The sequence below is a fragment of the Podarcis cretensis genome (assembly GCF_951804945.1).
Source record: "Podarcis cretensis genome assembly, chromosome: 13".
NCBI lineage: Eukaryota > Metazoa > Chordata > Lepidosauria > Squamata > Lacertidae > Podarcis > Podarcis cretensis.
The window spans coordinates 15057794-15075369 of record NC_137182.1 but is presented as its reverse complement, the minus strand read 5'-3'; the positions used below and the strand labels follow the sequence as shown (position 1 = coordinate 15075369).

General features: G+C 46.4%; 1 protein-coding gene across 4 annotated transcripts in view; it reads left to right on the top strand.

Annotated features, from left to right (window-relative positions):
- Nucleotides 1-17576, top strand: part of SCN4A (sodium voltage-gated channel alpha subunit 4) — a 108394-nt gene that overhangs the window by 37598 nt on the left and 53220 nt on the right. For all 4 annotated transcript variants that reach the window (XM_079949208.1, XM_079949209.1, XM_079949206.1 and 1 more), the window contains 4 exons: nucleotides 3243-3306; nucleotides 4890-5031; nucleotides 6710-6922; nucleotides 16825-16992. In XM_079949208.1, the coding sequence (XP_079805334.1) occupies nucleotides 3243-3306; nucleotides 4890-5031; nucleotides 6710-6922; nucleotides 16825-16992 (587 nt within the window). The remainder of the gene's footprint in view (nucleotides 1-3242; nucleotides 3307-4889; nucleotides 5032-6709; nucleotides 6923-16824; nucleotides 16993-17576) is intronic.

Genomic DNA, 17576 nt, shown 5'->3' with positions numbered 1-17576 from the left:
CTGCTGATGCTGTTGCTTTTGACTTGGCCCAGAGCGGTGCCAGATGGGCATCTCAAACCCGAACCGCTAGCACGTACTGTATTTTTCACTCCATAAGACGCACTTGACTAAAAGACGCACCTAGTTTTTAGAGGAGGAAAGGGGGGAAAGCCCGTTTTGGGGGGGATCAGCTCACAGTTGTGCAGCTTCTTTTGCAAAGGGGAAAAGCCCCCTTTTTTGAGGATCAGCTCAAAGTTGTTTAGCTTACTTTGCAAAGGGAAAAAATCCTGTTTTTATGGGCTTCAACTCACAGTTCTGCAGCTTCTTTAGGAAAGGAAAGGGAGCCGTTTCTACAGTTTCCAGACAGATAATCTAATCAGCCAGTCTCATGTCGCTGGGGAAGCAAACAGCCTCCGTCTGCAGAACATTCAACAATGGAGGCCTGGGCAAGAGGCAGGGGCCGGAAAGGTAGCCAGCGATCACCACACATTCGCTCCATAAGACGCACAGACGTTTCCCCTTACTTTTTAGGAGGAAAAAAGTGTGTCTTATGGAGCGAAAAATACAGTAATTGCATATATACATAAATACATTTGTATGTGAGCTAAATGTGCAATTAAGTGCTAGCAGTTTTATGCTCGCAAGACTAAATGCTTTCCCCTCCGCAGTGACCACAGGTAGATACTTGCAAATTCCTTATCAAGCCTTCCAGTGTGCCTGCAGTCAGGGAGTACCAGATTCACTGGTCCATATTCTTTTGGACTGCCTTTTGCACAGCAGAGGGACGCGGGTGGCGCTGTGGGTTAAACCACAGAGCCTAGGACTTGCTGATCAGAAGGTCGGTGGTTCGAATCCCCACGACGGGGTGAGCTCCCGTTGCTCGGTCCCTGCTCCTGCCAACCTAGCAGTTCGAAAGCACGTCAAAGTGCAAGTAGATAAATAGGTACCGCTCCTGCGGGAAGGTAAACGGCGTTTCCGTGCGCTGTTCTGGTTCGCCAGAAGCGGCTTACTCATGCTGGCCACATGACCTGGAAGCTGTACGCCGGCTCCCTTAGCCAGTAAAGCGAGATGAGCGCCGCAACCCCAGAGTCGGCCACGACTGGACCTAATGGTCAGGGGTCCCTTTACCTTTACTTTTACCTTGCACAGGAGACTCTGCAAACAGATGCTGAGCAAGGTGTTGGACCTGCGACCCACTGCTCCGAGAGAAAGCCAAATGAGGTTCTTAATGAATCATCCCTCTAGGGCAGGGGTCAGCAACCTGCAGCCCATGGGGGTCATTTAAACGGCCCCCAAGCCACCCCTGAACTGAGCTGCCTGCTCGGCGAGTCCCTGTGCGCTGTGCTAAACCAGCACACCGCAGAGCGGGAACTCGCTTCCGCGGCACCAGAAATCACGTCTGCACATGCACAGGCCCGAAAATCGCGTCTGCGCAGATGCAGATGCCAAAATCACGTCTACACAGACGCGATCTGGCCCGCGGAGCGAGTGAAGCGGCCCAGGTGAGTGAAGTGGCCCAGGGAGTGAAGCGGCCCAGGTGAGGTAAACTTTGCCGACCCCTTCTCTAGGGAATAGGCAGGGTGAAGCAGAACAATCGAGTGCCTTGTGACCCTCGACAGCCTCACTCCTGTCCCTTTTAAACTTACCCCAGTGATTTGAAATGTCTTAATGTGTAATGCCAGTGAAGGTATTTGTATTGTATTGTACATAAATGTATTGATTGTAAGATTCCACAGTCAAAGTCTTTTGTTGCCTCTTACAAGCATGTATCACGAAGGGGGAATTCGAGGTTTGTCTTTTAATTTTTATTACATATTTTGCTGATAATAACTTTCTTAGTTACAGTCCAATAATAGCTTCATTAATAACAATGCTAAATTATAATACAATTACTACTGCCAATCATTCGGATACTAAATTATATAATTTAGGTCTCTCTCCCCTCCCCACCCGCATGCTAGAATCTATTACGTATTTTGTGTTTTTTATATTGTGATTTTATGTTGTGAACTGCCCTGAGATATTTGGGCATAGGGCGGTATGCAGATTTAATAAATAACATAATAATAATAAAATAAGTTATCTTGGGGCTCATCCAGACATACTTTCACACTTTCCAGGCAAAGGTCAGTACTTTAAAGCTCTGTATCAGAGTGTTTGCTGTTGTTGTTTTTCGGTCCTGGTGATTTCCCCAGTAAAACACACATTTTACTGCTTAATCGAAGGAAATAGCAATCCACAGAAAACCCAATTGCTGTTTTCTCCGATTTAGCGGTAAAATGTGGGGTTTCTTGAGGAAACCACCAGGATTTTTTAAAAAGCCCGCTTGTACATAAAGCTTTAAAGCCAGGGCCTGTGGCTTAGATACTTAGTACAGAAAGAAATTCTGGGTGAGCCGTTATACCAAGTCCGGCCATTTATCCATGTAACTCTGTGTTGTCTGATCTTCTGTCAGACAGAAATAAACCTTTCCTTTTCCTGTTACCTGAGAGCATGTTAACCCCAGACGTCAGAACTTGAACTCGGAACCGTCTGTGTGCAAAGCCTAGTTCTCAGGAGTGGGTAACACAGGAATGCGTTTCTCACTACTAGATAGCACTTTAAAAAACCCACGTTAACTGTATCTTTTAAAATACATTACATGCATATAATGGCAGCAACCCTCAGTTAAGACTCAGCTCAAAACCTGCAGATTCTATTTCTGCTAGTTCAAGGGAAGTCGCTCCAGGATTTGACTGAGAGACCCCCCCCCCAAAAAAAAAAAAAATTTCACAGCACTTAGACTCACAGGTTAAAACTCACAGGTCTTAGTGTTATCAAAGCTGATGGAGGGGAACCTCTCTGTAGGTGTTAACCTACATATTTTAATTGTTTTGTATCTGTATTATTTACCGTGCTCTAGCTTATAGATTTTAATTTCAGCCTATGTATATTTACATGTTCTCTATCGCTGTATATGCCCATTATTTCTGGTCTGTGACCGTAATAAATTGATTCATTCATCCAGGACTCACAGGGTCTTCCAATGAAACTTCGGTACATGACGTACAAAAGGAGATGCTTCACTTAACACATCGCTGACTTGTGACATTCATTGCCATAAAGTTAAAGATGGCTTTTAACTTTAAGCTTCTCTGGTTAAGATCCTGATTGCGGCTTTCCTGTGTCATATCTAGTTTGACTCTTCTACTCGTTGCTTTAAAACTGCAATTGTGTTACAGTCTGAAATTTATTCTCACACCTGCCTTTTCTTTCTCGTGAAGAAAATTTTTATTTCCTCGAGGGTGCGCTTGATGCCCTGCTCTGTGGGAACAGCTCCGACGCAGGGTGAGTGAGATCTGTCCAGACCGCGGATCCATCTTTGGCAGGGGTAGGCAACCTGAGGCCCAGGGGCCGGATCCGGTCCAATTGCCTTCTCAATCCAGTCCATGGACGGTCTGGGAATCAGCGTGTTTTTACATGAGTAGAATGTGTCCTTTTATTTAAAATGCATCTCTGGGTTATTTGTGGGGCCTGCCTGGTGTTTTTACATGAGTAGAATGTGTGCTTTTATTTAAAATGCATCTCTGGCTTATTTGTGGGGCATAGGAATTCGTTCATTCCCCCCCCCCCCCAAAAAAAGTTCGGCCCACCACATGGTCTGAGGGACGGTGGACCGGCCCACGGCTGAAAAAGGTTGCTGACCCCTGCTCTTTGGAGTGGGGAGGGGAATCTGTCTTCTAGTGACTCGACCATTTTAAATCAGTGTGAAAACTGTGCTGATTTAAAGAATGGTGAGGTGGGGAGTGGAGTCCCTCAAACATGGCGCCCTCAAGAGGTTTTTGATCGCCTTGAGACAATTGGACACGCTGTTTGGGACTGATTTAGAATCCTGCAACATCTAGAGGGTACCACATTGGCTAGCTGTCACAGAGCGAGCCGGTCGATAAATCAAGAGAGTTCGAAGTTGCAGTTAGCTTTGGATGAGCCAAAAACATGATCTTTACAAGCTTGGGGGAGTGTCAGGCCTAATGAACACAGCAGCTCATTCCCTGTAGGTCTTACAGCACAAAACCAGTTGCTGAGACTAAAGGTCCCGCCTCTCCCTAAACCACTGAGCCTCTTGGGCTTGCCGATCAGAAGGTCGGCGGTTCAAATCCCCGCGACTGGGTGAGCTCCCGTCGCTCTGTCCCAGCTCCTGCCAATCTAGCAGTTCAAAAGCATGTCAAAGTGCAAGTAGATAAATAGGTACCACTCAGGCGGGAAGGTAAATGACGTTTTCATGCGCTCTGGTTTCCATCACGGTGTCCTGTTGCACCAGAAGCGGTTTAGTCATGCTGACCGCAAGACCTGGAAAGCTGTCTGTGGACAAACACCGAATCCCTTGGCCTGAAAGCGAGATGAGCGCCACAACCCCATAGTTGCCTTTGACTAGACTTAACCGCCCAGGGGTCCTTTAATAATAATAATAATAATATCTTTATTGTCATTGCCCCCTCTCAGGGACAACGAAATTTACTTGGCTGCTCCATCCACCCAGGTAGGGCACTCCACACAAAATCAGAACAACTATAAAAACACTAATTAAAACAATACAATATAATACAGCAAGGAAGATTAGATGACTTTACCTTTTAGGTCTCCTGTTCTATGTCTAGCCCTTTTCTAATTCCAAGAGTCGATAGACCTGACAAGAGCAGAACGTCATCATTACCTGGTAGCTGGTTACTGTAATTCTCTGCTGGGGGAAAGTGTTGGATGTTGGGCAGCTATGCAATTCTTAAAGCTGGCAATTCTATATTGAGGCGGGGGGGGGGGGATGTGGTTATTTCATGCCTGGGTTCTGCATGGATTTAGTAGGAACTTGATGCTGCTCTTATGACCTCTCCTTGCATGATGTCATTGCTGACATCCTTCCCTCCCTCTTGTAGGCAATGCCCAGAAGGCTATCTCTGCATGAAAGCTGGCCGGAACCCAAACTACGGCTACACAAGCTATGATACCTTCAGCTGGGCCTTCCTCTCCCTGTTCCGTCTCATGACTCAAGATTACTGGGAGAACCTCTTTCAACTGGTAGGCCAAATTATGTTATTGTTCCAAGAAAACAGGGACTTTGGGGCCGCATGTATGATCTAGTTGAGATTGGACCCTCAGTGTCTCTTCCAACTTTCTATGATTCTATATTCCGAAGAGCTTTGTAGTTCCACAGAAGCTCATAGGGGTTCCTTGGTGTTCACATGTAAGTATTGGATGTAATGCTAAGCCATGGTTTACCAGGCACGGGCAAATTGTGTCTGCTTTGCTGCTAGAATGAACTGGGAGGAAACAAACCACGTTTCCTCATTTAGCATCATATCCAAACCAGGGATCATGGCTTGTTATGGTCTCAACAAACCATGATCTGTAGCCAAGGTTTTCTTGGTTTGCTGATTGTGGTTCGCTAGATCAAAACAAGCCACGATCCCTGGTCTGGATGTGACGCTAAGCTAGAGAACATAGCTGTGGTTTACTTTGGTGTGTGAACAAGGACAGTGAGAAGATCACTAACAGTTGACAAACATTCCTGGGGAAAAAACACCTTGCCCACCATGTCAGTCTTCTGTTTGCAACCTGGATTTGCTGGAGAGTGTTGAGTGCATTCTGAGGACACATCCTTAAATGAAGAGTGAAACTCAATAGGCTTGACCTGCATTTTACATAAACTGTGTGTGCACTCTAATAAAACTATAATCCTCCACAGGGTTTCCTTGGATGACAGATTGATTGTGGGAAAAGTTCCTGGAGGTAGAGAGAGTTTGGAAGAATGTACCATGGGCGAACAATTTTCCACCTGGCAAACGGCATGTGGGGAAATGGTTAAACCCAGTGGTGGTGTCAGGGCAAGACTTTGAGTTAAACGTCCGGGGCTGAATTATCAGAATGAGCGGCAACGTCTCGAATCGCAGCAGGACTCTGTTGCCACATTTCAAAACAAGTGGAGTAATGTATATTACCTCTACAGAGGAGATTCCCACAAGTCCATTACGCCCAGAGCCTAAAATTACCTGGGCTGTAAAAGGAGCGTCTCCACCCTCATTGTTCAGCCCCGACACTGAGGTCCAGCTCTTAGGGCCTTCTGGCAGTTCCCTCACTGCAAGAAGTGAGGTTACAGGGAACCCAGCAGAGGGCCTTCTTGGTGGTGGCACCCGCCCTGCATAGCTGTCAACTTTTTCCTTTTTTTAAAGGAAAATTCCCTTATTCCGAATAGGGAATAAGGGAAAAGGGAAAAGTTGACAGCTATGCCACCCTGTGGAACGCCCTCCTGTCAGATGTCAAGGAAATAAACAACTATCTGACTTTTAGAAGACATCTGAAGGCAGTCCTGTTTAGGGAAGTTTTTAATGTTTGATGTTTTATCGTCTTTTTAATATTCTGTTGGGAGCCGCCCAGAGTGGCCAGATGAGCAGGGTATAAAAAATAAATTATTATAAAATTATTATTACTGGTTAAATCCATCACACCACCAACAGCATGGCCCTGACCTGAATCTTGGGCTGATTTTTACAGAAATGTAAGCAGGCAAGTGACGGCCTTGTCCAGTTTAGTCTCCAGTCCCAGAATTATATTTTCAAATGCTATGGAAACATGTGAAGTAGCAATACGCAGAGGTGCCCTTGAGCATGCGCAGAAAGCAAAAAGCCTGTATCTGAAGTTAGAGGTGAGGCGTCCTTCAGTAGAAATGGTGACAGGACGCTCTTCTTCTTCCCCATAGACCTTGCGAGCGGCTGGGAAAACGTACATGATCTTTTTTGTCCTGATCATATTCTTGGGATCCTTCTACCTCATCAACCTGATCCTGGCTGTGGTAGCGATGGCTTATGCCGAACAGAACGATGCAACTCTGCTGGAGGAGCAGGAGAAAGAGGCAGAGTTCCAGCAGATGGTGGAGCAGCTGAAAAAGCACCAGGAAGAGCAACAAAGGCTGGTTGGTGACTTTTTGATGGTACAGTGGTGCCTCGCAAGACGAAATTAATCCGTTCTGTGAGGCTCTTCGTATAGCGGTTTTTTCGTCTTGCGAAGCAAGCCCATTGACAGCTTAGCGGATTAGCGCTATTAGCGCTATTAGCGGCTTTTAGCGGCTTATCGGCTTAGCGGATAAGCAGATAAGCGGCTTAACGGCTTAGGAAAAGGGGGGGGGGGAGGGGAAAAAACCCGCGGGAACTCGCAAGACATTTTCGTCTTGCGAAGCAAGCCCATAGGGAAATTCGTTTTGTGAAGCGCCTCCAAAACGGAAAACCCTTTCGTCTAGCGGGTTTTCCGTCTTGCGAGGCGTTCGTCTTGCGGGGCACCACTGTATTCCTTTACTTTGCCTCGCCTGGTTCCGAAAGCCCTCCACAAGGTCTGAGGGACAGTGGACGGGCCCCCTGCTGAAAAGGTTTGCTGACCCCTGTACTAAGTCCATCATTGGTCAGAGATGGATGGATGGAAGCAGGATAAAGCAAGCCAGAACTTTATTTTTCTGTTGGAACAAGAATTCCCTCCTGCTCTTTGCAAGGAGGTAAGAGAGACCTAGAACAAAAGTGTGCAAGACCCTTTAAAGACTTTTGAAATTGCCCACCCCTTAGCCAAGGAACGGAAGGGACGTGTGTGGTGCTGTGGGTTAAACCACAGAGCCTAGGACTTGCTGATTAGAAGCTCGGCGGTTCAAATCCCCACAACGGGGTGAGCTCCCGTTGCTCTGTCCCTGCTCCTGCCAACCTAGCAGTTCGAAAGCACCTCAAAGTGCAAGTAGATAAATAGGTACCACTCCGGCGGGAAGGTAAACAGCGTTTCCGTGCGCTGCTCTGGTTCGTCAGAAGCGGCTTAGTCATGCTGGCCACATGACCCGGAAGCTGTACGCCGGCTCCCTTGGCCAATAAAGCGAGATGAGCGCCGCAACCCCAGAGTCAGCCACGACTGGACCTAATGGTCAGGGGTCCCTTTACCTTTAGCCAAGGAACACCCAAAAAACATCATGGAAGGAGGTGGTTTCCCACAGAAATTTGAGAATGTTGCTTCTCTCCTGCCTGCCAATGATAATGGTAGCCAGGTCATTCCATTGAGATGGTAAATACTTCAGTTACCTGAATCTCTTATTTACAAGCTTATACCTATTGACAGTTTGCTCAGCTTAACAGAAACTTGCAAGACTGTATTTGCAGGGAGGGGTAAGCCCCCTCCATTCCCGGCGGTTTTATTAAGTAGATTTGCAAGTGAAAAGACAATGGGAATTTCCACCCTCCCTTCCCCACAGGTGGCCGGGGTTTGCGGCACCAAGGGGGGGGGCTCACCTGGGCGGGTGCCTCCCACCTGCTTGGGCTGGCCTTTGACCCGCCCTCGGCCAGGGAGGACAATGGACGGCGGATGGGGGATGGGGCTAAGGCCAAAGAAAAGAGGCTGATCCCTTTGTCCAAGCCTCACGTGGTTTTCTTCCTTCTAGGATTCCCATTTCCTTCCTCCCTCCTACTGCAAAAGACTATTTGAGGTCATTTTGGGAGAGTCAAAATGGCCTCAGGATTGTTCTGGTTGTTGTGTCTGTCATAGAGTGCACCCTAAATTTTTACAACACAGGGCAACCTTTGATAGGGTTGGTTTCTTTTTGCAGGAGAGAATGGGCTCCTCCATATTCCTTATCAGGGGTGTTATGTACTGAGTTGAACAGGATCCAAAAGGCAGCAGTCTGATTGGTCCTAGAACAATAGGATTCAGAATGCAGCAGTCTGATTGGTCCACAGGAGCCACCCAATCCAGCTCCAGGTGGAAGTGAATCTGCAACCTGATTGGCCTACAGATGAATCCCGGAATCAGCCAATCACGTGGGGCCCATTGTGTAAATAATGTATATAAAGCAGACATTCTGGGGGAACTTCCATTCCTCCTCACCACTATGAGCTGAATAAAGAGCATGAAATCCACTCTCGACTCCAAGTATATTTCAGGGGGGCTCAGCACCCCCCCATATTGAGGGGGCAGAGGAGGCCGAACTGCCAAGCAAGGTTGCCCCGGCCTGTACAGCATTGCCCAGCGGGAGGGGGGGGCAGTTCCTGGAAATATACATCTCAGGTGTCAAAGGCCAAGTTAAAAAGGTCATTTGGAGGGATAATTTCAGGGCACCTGTGTAAACTGGCTAAAACCCCTCTGCCTGCATGCTGCTAGGAACTGAATTGGGAGTTGTTTTATTTGCTCCCCCCCAAAAAAAACCCCGAACATAATGTTGGACATGCTAGAATATCTTCTTGTTCCAGCTGGCTTTTGCTGGCTAGTATTAAGCAGGATCTTAAAAAGCATCTTAAAAAGCAGAGACATCACCTTGCCAACAAAGGTCCATATAGTTAAAGCCATAGTTTTCCCAGTAGTGATGTATGGAAGTGAGAGCTGGAGAGCTTTTGAATTATGGTGCTGGAGGAGACTCTTGAGAGTCGCATGGACTGCAAGAAGATCAAACGTATCCATTCTGAAGGAAATCAGCCCTGAGTGCTCACTGGAAGGACAGATCCTGAAGCTGAGGCTCCAATAATTGGCCACCTCATGAGAAGAGAAGACTCCCTGGAAAAGACCCTGATGTTGGGAAAGATGGAGGGCCCAAGGAGAAGGGGATGACAGAGGACGAGATGGTTGGACAGTGTTCTCGAAGCTACCAGCATGAGTTTGACCAAGCTGTGGGAGGCAGTGGAAGACAGGAGTGCCTGGCGTGCTCTGGTCCATGGGGTCACGAAGAGTCGGACACGACTAAACGACTAAACAACTTAAGCAACAACAACATTAAGCAGGCATGGGCGATTCTCAATGACAGTGGAGAGTATCATGTTTGAATGGATTTTGTTTCTTTTCTCAGTTTCTTTGTTTGGTTGACTTGGTTAAAAAAACCCGAAGCATCGGGAGACGATTCTATTTGCAGAGGGCTTGGTTTGCTTGCTTGTCCTTTAACCATTTTAGTTATACATCCTTCCAATCCGTCAGCGCAGGGTGGAGTAACAGAAGTTCGACTGCCACTGCCGGGGAGCCAGCAGCAGGATGCTATGAGCCAGCAGTTTGCCAGCCCATTCCTGAGCTGTGACGCAGCCCCTTAGTCTCCTTGTTTACTGACAGCATAAATATATCTTGCCGTCAGCAAGACTTGCCTCTCGCTTCCTGGAGCTGCTTAAAACCGAACAGATATAGAAAGTCTCCTTCTTCCCGTCAATCCTGAGCAAATGAAACACTTGGAGTGGAAAAGCCGAGGGGAGAAAACTGCACCCTGAAAAAGCACATAATGCCAGGGTTTTCTTTTACACTTTGGAGTGCATTTGTATTGTATGTTTCCTGGTGGCAGAGTTAGGGTTTTTTTACCACTCCATGGAATCCCTCTAAATTGGGCATAACTTCATGCCAACTTTGGGGGGTGTGTGTGCGCAATTGATGTCTGATGGCCACTCCTCCCACTTGCGCCCTTGTCTCTGCCCTGTTTAGGTTCCCCTGCCTGTGGAGTTGTAAAGCGCAACTGATTCACTGGCATGGACTTCTGCTGGTGCCTTTGCGTCATTGCAGATCTCCAGTGGCAAATCTTAAGATGCACATGTGTAGTGCAGCAGCAGGGGTGCCAGGTATAAGGAGCGCAAGGGGCTCCAGCCTCTCCCCATATTGAGGGGGGCCGCCATCCCCTGCGGCCTGGTGCCTTCCACTTGCCCCAGCCCCAGCCTCCACCCAGCAGCCCAGAAGCCCAGGAGCCGGGCAGTGGCTGGGACGAGCGAGGGCGAACTTTGCCTTTGTTATTCCCAGCCTCTGTCCAGGAGCCAATGAGTTGGAGGGCGGCTGGGGCAAACAAGCGTGAAGATCGCCTTCTGTGCTTCCCAGGCAGTATCATGTGACCCGTCATGTGACCGCACCCCCTCAATGTGGGGGGCACGTTGGCACCCCTGTGCAGCAAGGCTTTTGCACTCATCTTAGGCTAATACGTTCTATAGGGCTTTGAAACAAAATCTTATACAGTGGTAAAGGTAACGGTAAAGGTAAAGGGACCCCTGACCATTAGGTCCGGTCGTGGCCGACTCTGGGGTTGCGGCGCTCATCTCGCTTTACTGGCCGAGGGAGCCGGCGTAGAACCTCCGGGTCATGTGGCCAGCATGACTAAGCTGCTTCTGGCAAACCAGAGCAGCACTGCTGGAGCGGTACCTACTTATCTACTTGCACTTTGACGTGCTTTCAAACTGCTAGGTTGGCAGGAGCAGGGACCGAGCAACGGGAGCTCACCCTGTCACGGGGATTTGAACCACCGACCTTCTGATCGGCAAGCCCTAGGCTCTGTGGTTTAACCCACAGCGCCACCCCGCCCCTTTACAGTGGTACCTCGGGTTAAGTACTTAATTCGTTCTGAAGGTCCGTTCTTAAACTGAAACTGTGCTTAACCTGAAGCACCACTTTAGCTAATGGGGCCTCCCACTGCTGCCGCGCCGCCGGAGCACAATTTCTGTTCCCATCCTGAAGCAAAGTTCTTAACCCGAGGTAATATTTCTGGGTTAGCGGAGTCTGTAACCTGAAGTGTATGTAACCTGAAGTGTATGTAACCCGAGGTACAACTGTAAAAGCTTTTTTTAAGGTTAAAATGGAATGAGCCCATGCAACACAGGCAGTGGTCTCTCTTTCAGAACACCCTCAACACTCAGAACAAAGTATAAAGTGGTACCTTGGTTCTCGAACTTAATCTGTTCCGGGAGTCCGTTTGACTCCTGAAACGGTTCAAAAACCAAGCGTGGCTTCCAATTGGCTGCAGGAGCTTCCTGCACTGAATCGGAAAGTGCGTCGTTCGGCTTCTGAAAAATGTTCACAAACTGGAACACTCACTTCTGGGTTTGCGGCATTCGGGAGCCAAAACGTCTGAGTACCAAGGCGTTTGAGAACCAAGGTACGACTGTAATTTGCCTTCAGCCTGACCTGCCTGCTATGTACTTCTCATATGTGAGCTTCTCTTTCATCCCCTGATGAATGCCAGCCACATCAGCCCATGGTGAAATTATTGTGTTCCTGCTTCTACTAAGGGCCAGCATGGATTCTCTTATGGCAGCTCATCAAAATGATGGTTTATGCTTTTTTTTTTGCGTTAAATTTTTTATTAGATTTTCATAACTTTCACCAATTAGTTTCAAATTTGTTATACTTTTCTCTTATGATTTGATTTCCCACCTTTCCTTCCACGTTGTTTTTTTATACCCCTTCCTTTTACATACTGCATAATGCCACATATATCAACAAATGCTTATTCCTCTATTATATCCCATATGATGACCATTACCTGGCAGCTTCGGTGGACAAATATTTTGGTTTCTGTTTCTCATTTTTCCACTTTCCATTTCTCCAAAGTTTAGTTCTCTACATTTCCATATCAGTTTGTGATTTATTTATTTTTTGAAAAAAAGCCCTCACGATAATTCATTCTCATTTTAATGTGAATTCTCCTAATACAACATTTTCGCTTGCAATATTGCCTAACAGGCACATTTTGCATGTTATCGTCATGAATATATTCACTTTTAAGCAGATTAAACTAGTATATTTATTTCTGTGAGGTGATTTTGTTTGTGTTTTCCCCTGGAAATTTCCCTGTGAAAACCTGCTCTTTACTGCTGAATTGGAGCAATGGCAATAATAATAATAATAATAATAATAATAATAATAATTTATTTATTTGTTTGTTTGTTTGTTTGTTTGTTTGTTTGTTTGTTTATTTATTTATTTATTTATTTATTTATTTATTTATTTATTATTTATACCCCGCTCATCTGGCTGGGCTTCCCCAGCCACTCTGGGCGGCTTCCAACAACATATTAAAATACTGTAATACACCAAATATTAAAAGCTTCCCTAAACAGGGCTGCCTTCTTCTAAAAGTCTGGTAGTTGTTGTTCTCTTTGACATCTGGTGGGAGGGCGTTCCACAGGGAGGGCGCCACTACTGAGAAGGCCCTCTGCCTGGTTCCCTGTAACTTGGCTTCTCGCAGTGAGAGAACCGCCAGAAGTCCCTCAGTGCTGGACCTCAGTGTCTGGGTAGAACGATGGAGGTGGAGACGCTCCTTCAGGTATACTGGGCCGAGGCCGTGTAGGGCTTTAAAGGTCAGCACTAACACTTTGAATTGTGCTCGGAAACGTACTGGGAGCCAATCCGCATAAAATTGCTGTTTGTTCTGATTTAGGGCTTATCTACACTTGTCTTTCCTCCACTTTTTCCAGGCACAGTCTACAATTTAAAGCTTTGTGGCCAAGCACCCCCCCCCCCTTCAGAGCTGCTCCCACGATAACCTGCTCTTTAAAGCTAAATCAGAGCAATCATCAAACCCCAAACTGATGTTTGCTCCGATTCAGCTTTAAAGAGCAGGTTTTCACGGGGAAAGCTCAAGGCAAAAAACAACAACACCCCACACTTGAACACAGAACCTTAATATCAGGGACAGGCCTTTGCCCAGAAAGTGCAGGGGGAAAGTCAGTTGGATGAGCACTTAGGGGGCTGCAAGTTTCGAAGGATGTTTCAGTTTGCTTATCGTATCGGAAAGAGCAAAGTTTGTAGCTTTGCCTTTAAATGCAAACTGAATCAAACTTCACTCTCACCCCCGGTCACATCACATCCATTTGCTCTTTTTTTGATCCCTGTGTCCTGCGCTAGCTGCTCTTCTGGCCTTGAATGTCCTCGTCTCTTTTTTTGTTTTTTTAAAAGCATCTACAAGAGAAGGCATCTCGGGCATCTCAGAGTTTGTAACAGGCTCCTGCCCTGCCAGCTGCTTCCGCCCACTTGACCCCGAGCCACCCATACAAATCTAATTTTCGGGTTGTGCAAACAGGCAGTTGTCCATATGTGTGTGTGTGTGTGTGTAGAATGGTGTCGCGTATTGTGGCCTTGTGCTTCTAATCTAAACATTCGGAAGTGGATTTTCTATTTCCAGACAGCGAATATCTTCTCGGGAGGGGGACTTGGCTTGAGACAAACGCCATATATAGTTCAAGTCTTAACAGGACTCTGGGCTGATTTCAATGCCTACGGGGTCCGTCCCCTTTTTTGATAGAAAGGTATAAATGGTGAAATAAAATGAGGGAATTAAGCAATCTCAGGGAAACAATGTGAATCTGGGGATAAGCAAATGGTCAATTTTGGTTTCTCTCAGTTTCTTATTTTCCCTTTCATCCCAATTCTACATCAATTTGTGATTTTTTAAATAAAAAAAGTCCTCATGAGAACACACCTGTATTTTCTTTGAACGTGCACCCATTTCTTTGCAGTTTCACCCAATATGGGTATTTTTTGCTGGAGAACTGCCATGCAAAATTGAAACACGGGCTAGTATTGATGGCTGCCTGGGTTTCCGTTCATGTATTGTTTTGGAATGTGCCAATTATGTAGATAGGTTTTGGCTTTGGATGCTGTCAGGGAACTGACATCAGAGCGAGAGGCGGAGGCAGGGCTCCAGAGCGATGCCGGAGAGGGGACCAGCAGGGGGGAAGGAATTCAGCGTAACACCAATAGAGAAGAGAGGGAGATGGAGGAATTGGTGACAGGGCTCCAAGACCCTTCACCCGAAACTAGTGGAGAGAGCGCTGGCACGCCCCTGCCTTCCCCTCACTTGCGCAGACGCGTTCCGTGCAGGGAACATAGGAGGAGACTTGGCGTCAAACAGCTTTTATGCTGGAAGAGGTTCAAGAAACGCCCACTGACGGATTCTGCAAGTGACTAACAGGTCACGGAGGGCGAGCTCTAACCCTAAGCATGGTTGAGCAAGCAATCTAACTAAACTGAAGGCAATTTACGCACAAGTAACCCCCTCACAACCATTACAGATGCAAACTGATTTGAATTTATCCCTCATCTCTATGTGAATACAGAAAGTATCCTCAAACACGGTGCTAAACACACACCCCCATCCTTTTCCAGATCTTTCTTGACAAATCTATGTGGGTTTTCCTTGTTCTAACATTCAGTGGCCAGGGATGAGGCCTTCCGTTCCCCCTTCGTAAAGCACAATAAAAATAGGGGAGGGGGAAATAGTCTGGCAGAATAGTTATACTTTAAGTATTTTCTGCACAAACAAGCAAATTCTACTTACGGCATTAGCAGATCCCATTCAGCTATGATTACGCAGACTTTCCAAGTGCCCCTATTTTCCAGGGACAGTCCCTTATTTAGAGAAGCCATCCCGGTTTCTGATTTGATCCTGGAATGTCCCTCTTTTCCTCAGGACGTCCCTATTTCCATTAGAGAAATATTGGAGGGTATGGAGTTATCCGACCCACAAGCCATCTGAAGGCAGCCCTGTAGAAGGAAGGTTTTTAAAAAAATGTTTCATGTTTTCAGATGTGTTGGAAGCCACGCAGAGTGGCTGCGGGAACCTAGTCAGATGGGTGGGATATAAATAATCTAATAATAATAATAATAATAATAATAATAATAGGAAATCCCTATTTTCATTGGAGAAATGTTGGAGGGTATGGTATATTGCTTAGCTGATATAGTGGTTATAGTATTGCAAGCCACCTCACATATATGTTGAAATACAACCAATCCAGAATGTAGCAGCTAGACTGGTGACTGGGAGTGGCTGCCGAGACCATATAACACCGCTCCTGAAAGACCTGCATTGGCTCCCAGTACATTTCCGAGCACAATTCAGAGTGTTGGTGCTGAGCTTTAAAGCCCTAAATGACCATGGCCCAGTGTAGCTGAAGGAGCATCTAAACCCCCATCATTCAGCCCAAACCCTGAGGTCCAGCTCCGAGGGCCTTTTGGCGGTTCCCTCCCTGCAAGAAGTGAGGTTACAGGGAACCAGGCAGAGGTGGCGCCCGCCCTGTGGAATGCCCTCCCATCTGATGTCAAGGAGATAAAAAACTATCTGACTTTTAGAAGACATCTGAAGGCAGCCCTATTTAGGGAAGTGTTTAATGGTTGATGTTTTATCGTGTTTTTAATATTCTGTTGGGAGCCACCCAGAGTGGCTGGGGAAACCCAGCCAGATGGGCAGGGTAAAAAATAATAAATTATTATTATTATTACAATGAGCGCTTTAATGTAGGTCATTGTTCTTGTCCCCCGCTTGTAAGGTACAGAAATAATATTCCCGACCTACAACACTTTAATAATAAAGAAGATTATGCATCAGTTCCAATTGGCCAAGGCATGAAATAGCACCCAGTTATGGAATGTGGCTCTCAGCTGGAGAATCATTACCATCTAAATATATATGTATAGATCTTTATTTATTATTTACATTGATGTTCCACCTTTTCTCTGAGATAGAACCCGAGCCCCCAGTTTTGTTCTCATAGGTAACTCTATGAGGTAGGAGGAAGGGAAACCAACCCTTTGTGTCTTGGCTGAATGAGTTGTACCTGGGTCTCTCGATATGATACGATAATCTTTATTGTCATTGTCCCATACAGAAAAACAAAATTGAAAAAATCTACATCAGACATTCAAAAACCATGAAGCCATGAAGCTATCTCAACTATCCCAGCCTGGTTAGCCCCTAAAAACTCTGATACCCCATAATTGAATACAATATACTCCCATAGAGACTACCTTACACTGCGTTTAAAACCAAAATTGCATTTGGATAGAAACTGTTTCTCAGGCGGCTAGTCCTAGTCTTTATAACCCTGTACCTTCTTCCAGAAGGCTGAAGCTGAAAGAGATAATTTCCGGGGTGCGCACTATCCTGCGCTATCTCTGCAGCTTTCTTATGGCACCTGGAAGCATAGATTTGATCCTAGGTGGGAAGAGTGCACCCACTGTTAGTTCAACATAACTGAGCCCAGTCTGTGCTGGGTACCGCCAACAAATCATTATATATATATATGGCAATACTCTTCACCCAGATCTCTGGTTTCTCCACAGCTTCAAGAGCAAGCAGCAAACAGCAGCTCTGCGGAGAGCGTTATTGTGGAGAAAAAGAAGACAGGGGAGTCCGATCAAGAGGCGCCAAGTGATCAAGATGGGCCAAAAGACTGCAACGGCCGTGTCATCCCACGCTTGGTGCTGGACCGCTCAGCCACAATAGACGAGGTGTGTCGCCTGCACAGGAGGAATAATGATGATGATGATGATGATGATGATGATGATGATGATAATAATAATAATAATAATAATAATAATTTTTATTTATACCCTGCCCTCCCCAGCCAAGGCCGGGCTCAGGGCAGCTAACAAGCAATAATAAAAATAAGTTAAATGAATGCAACTTAAAAACGAGATTAAAATATAACATTAAAATATTGAAACATTAAAATATTAAAATGCAGCCTCATCACAGGAGGAGAAAGGAAAAAGAAAGAGGGGGAGGGAATCGAATTGGCTCCAAGCCAAAAGGCCAGGCGGAACAACTCTGCCTTACAGGCCCTGTGGAAAGAAATCAGATCCTGCAGGGCCCAGGTCTCATGAGACAGAGCGTTCCACCAGGCCGGAGCCGGAATAGAAGGGCAAAGAGACAGGGGCATTCCCCGTCTTTCCTGATGCTCCCTGGAAAGGCCTGGAGGGTGGCAACACAAGAACAGGCCTTTTCTGCAATGGATACCCATTAATGGGGTGCTCTCCCACAAACAGTTCACCTGGCACCTTCATTATATACCGTATTTTTCGCTGCATAAGAC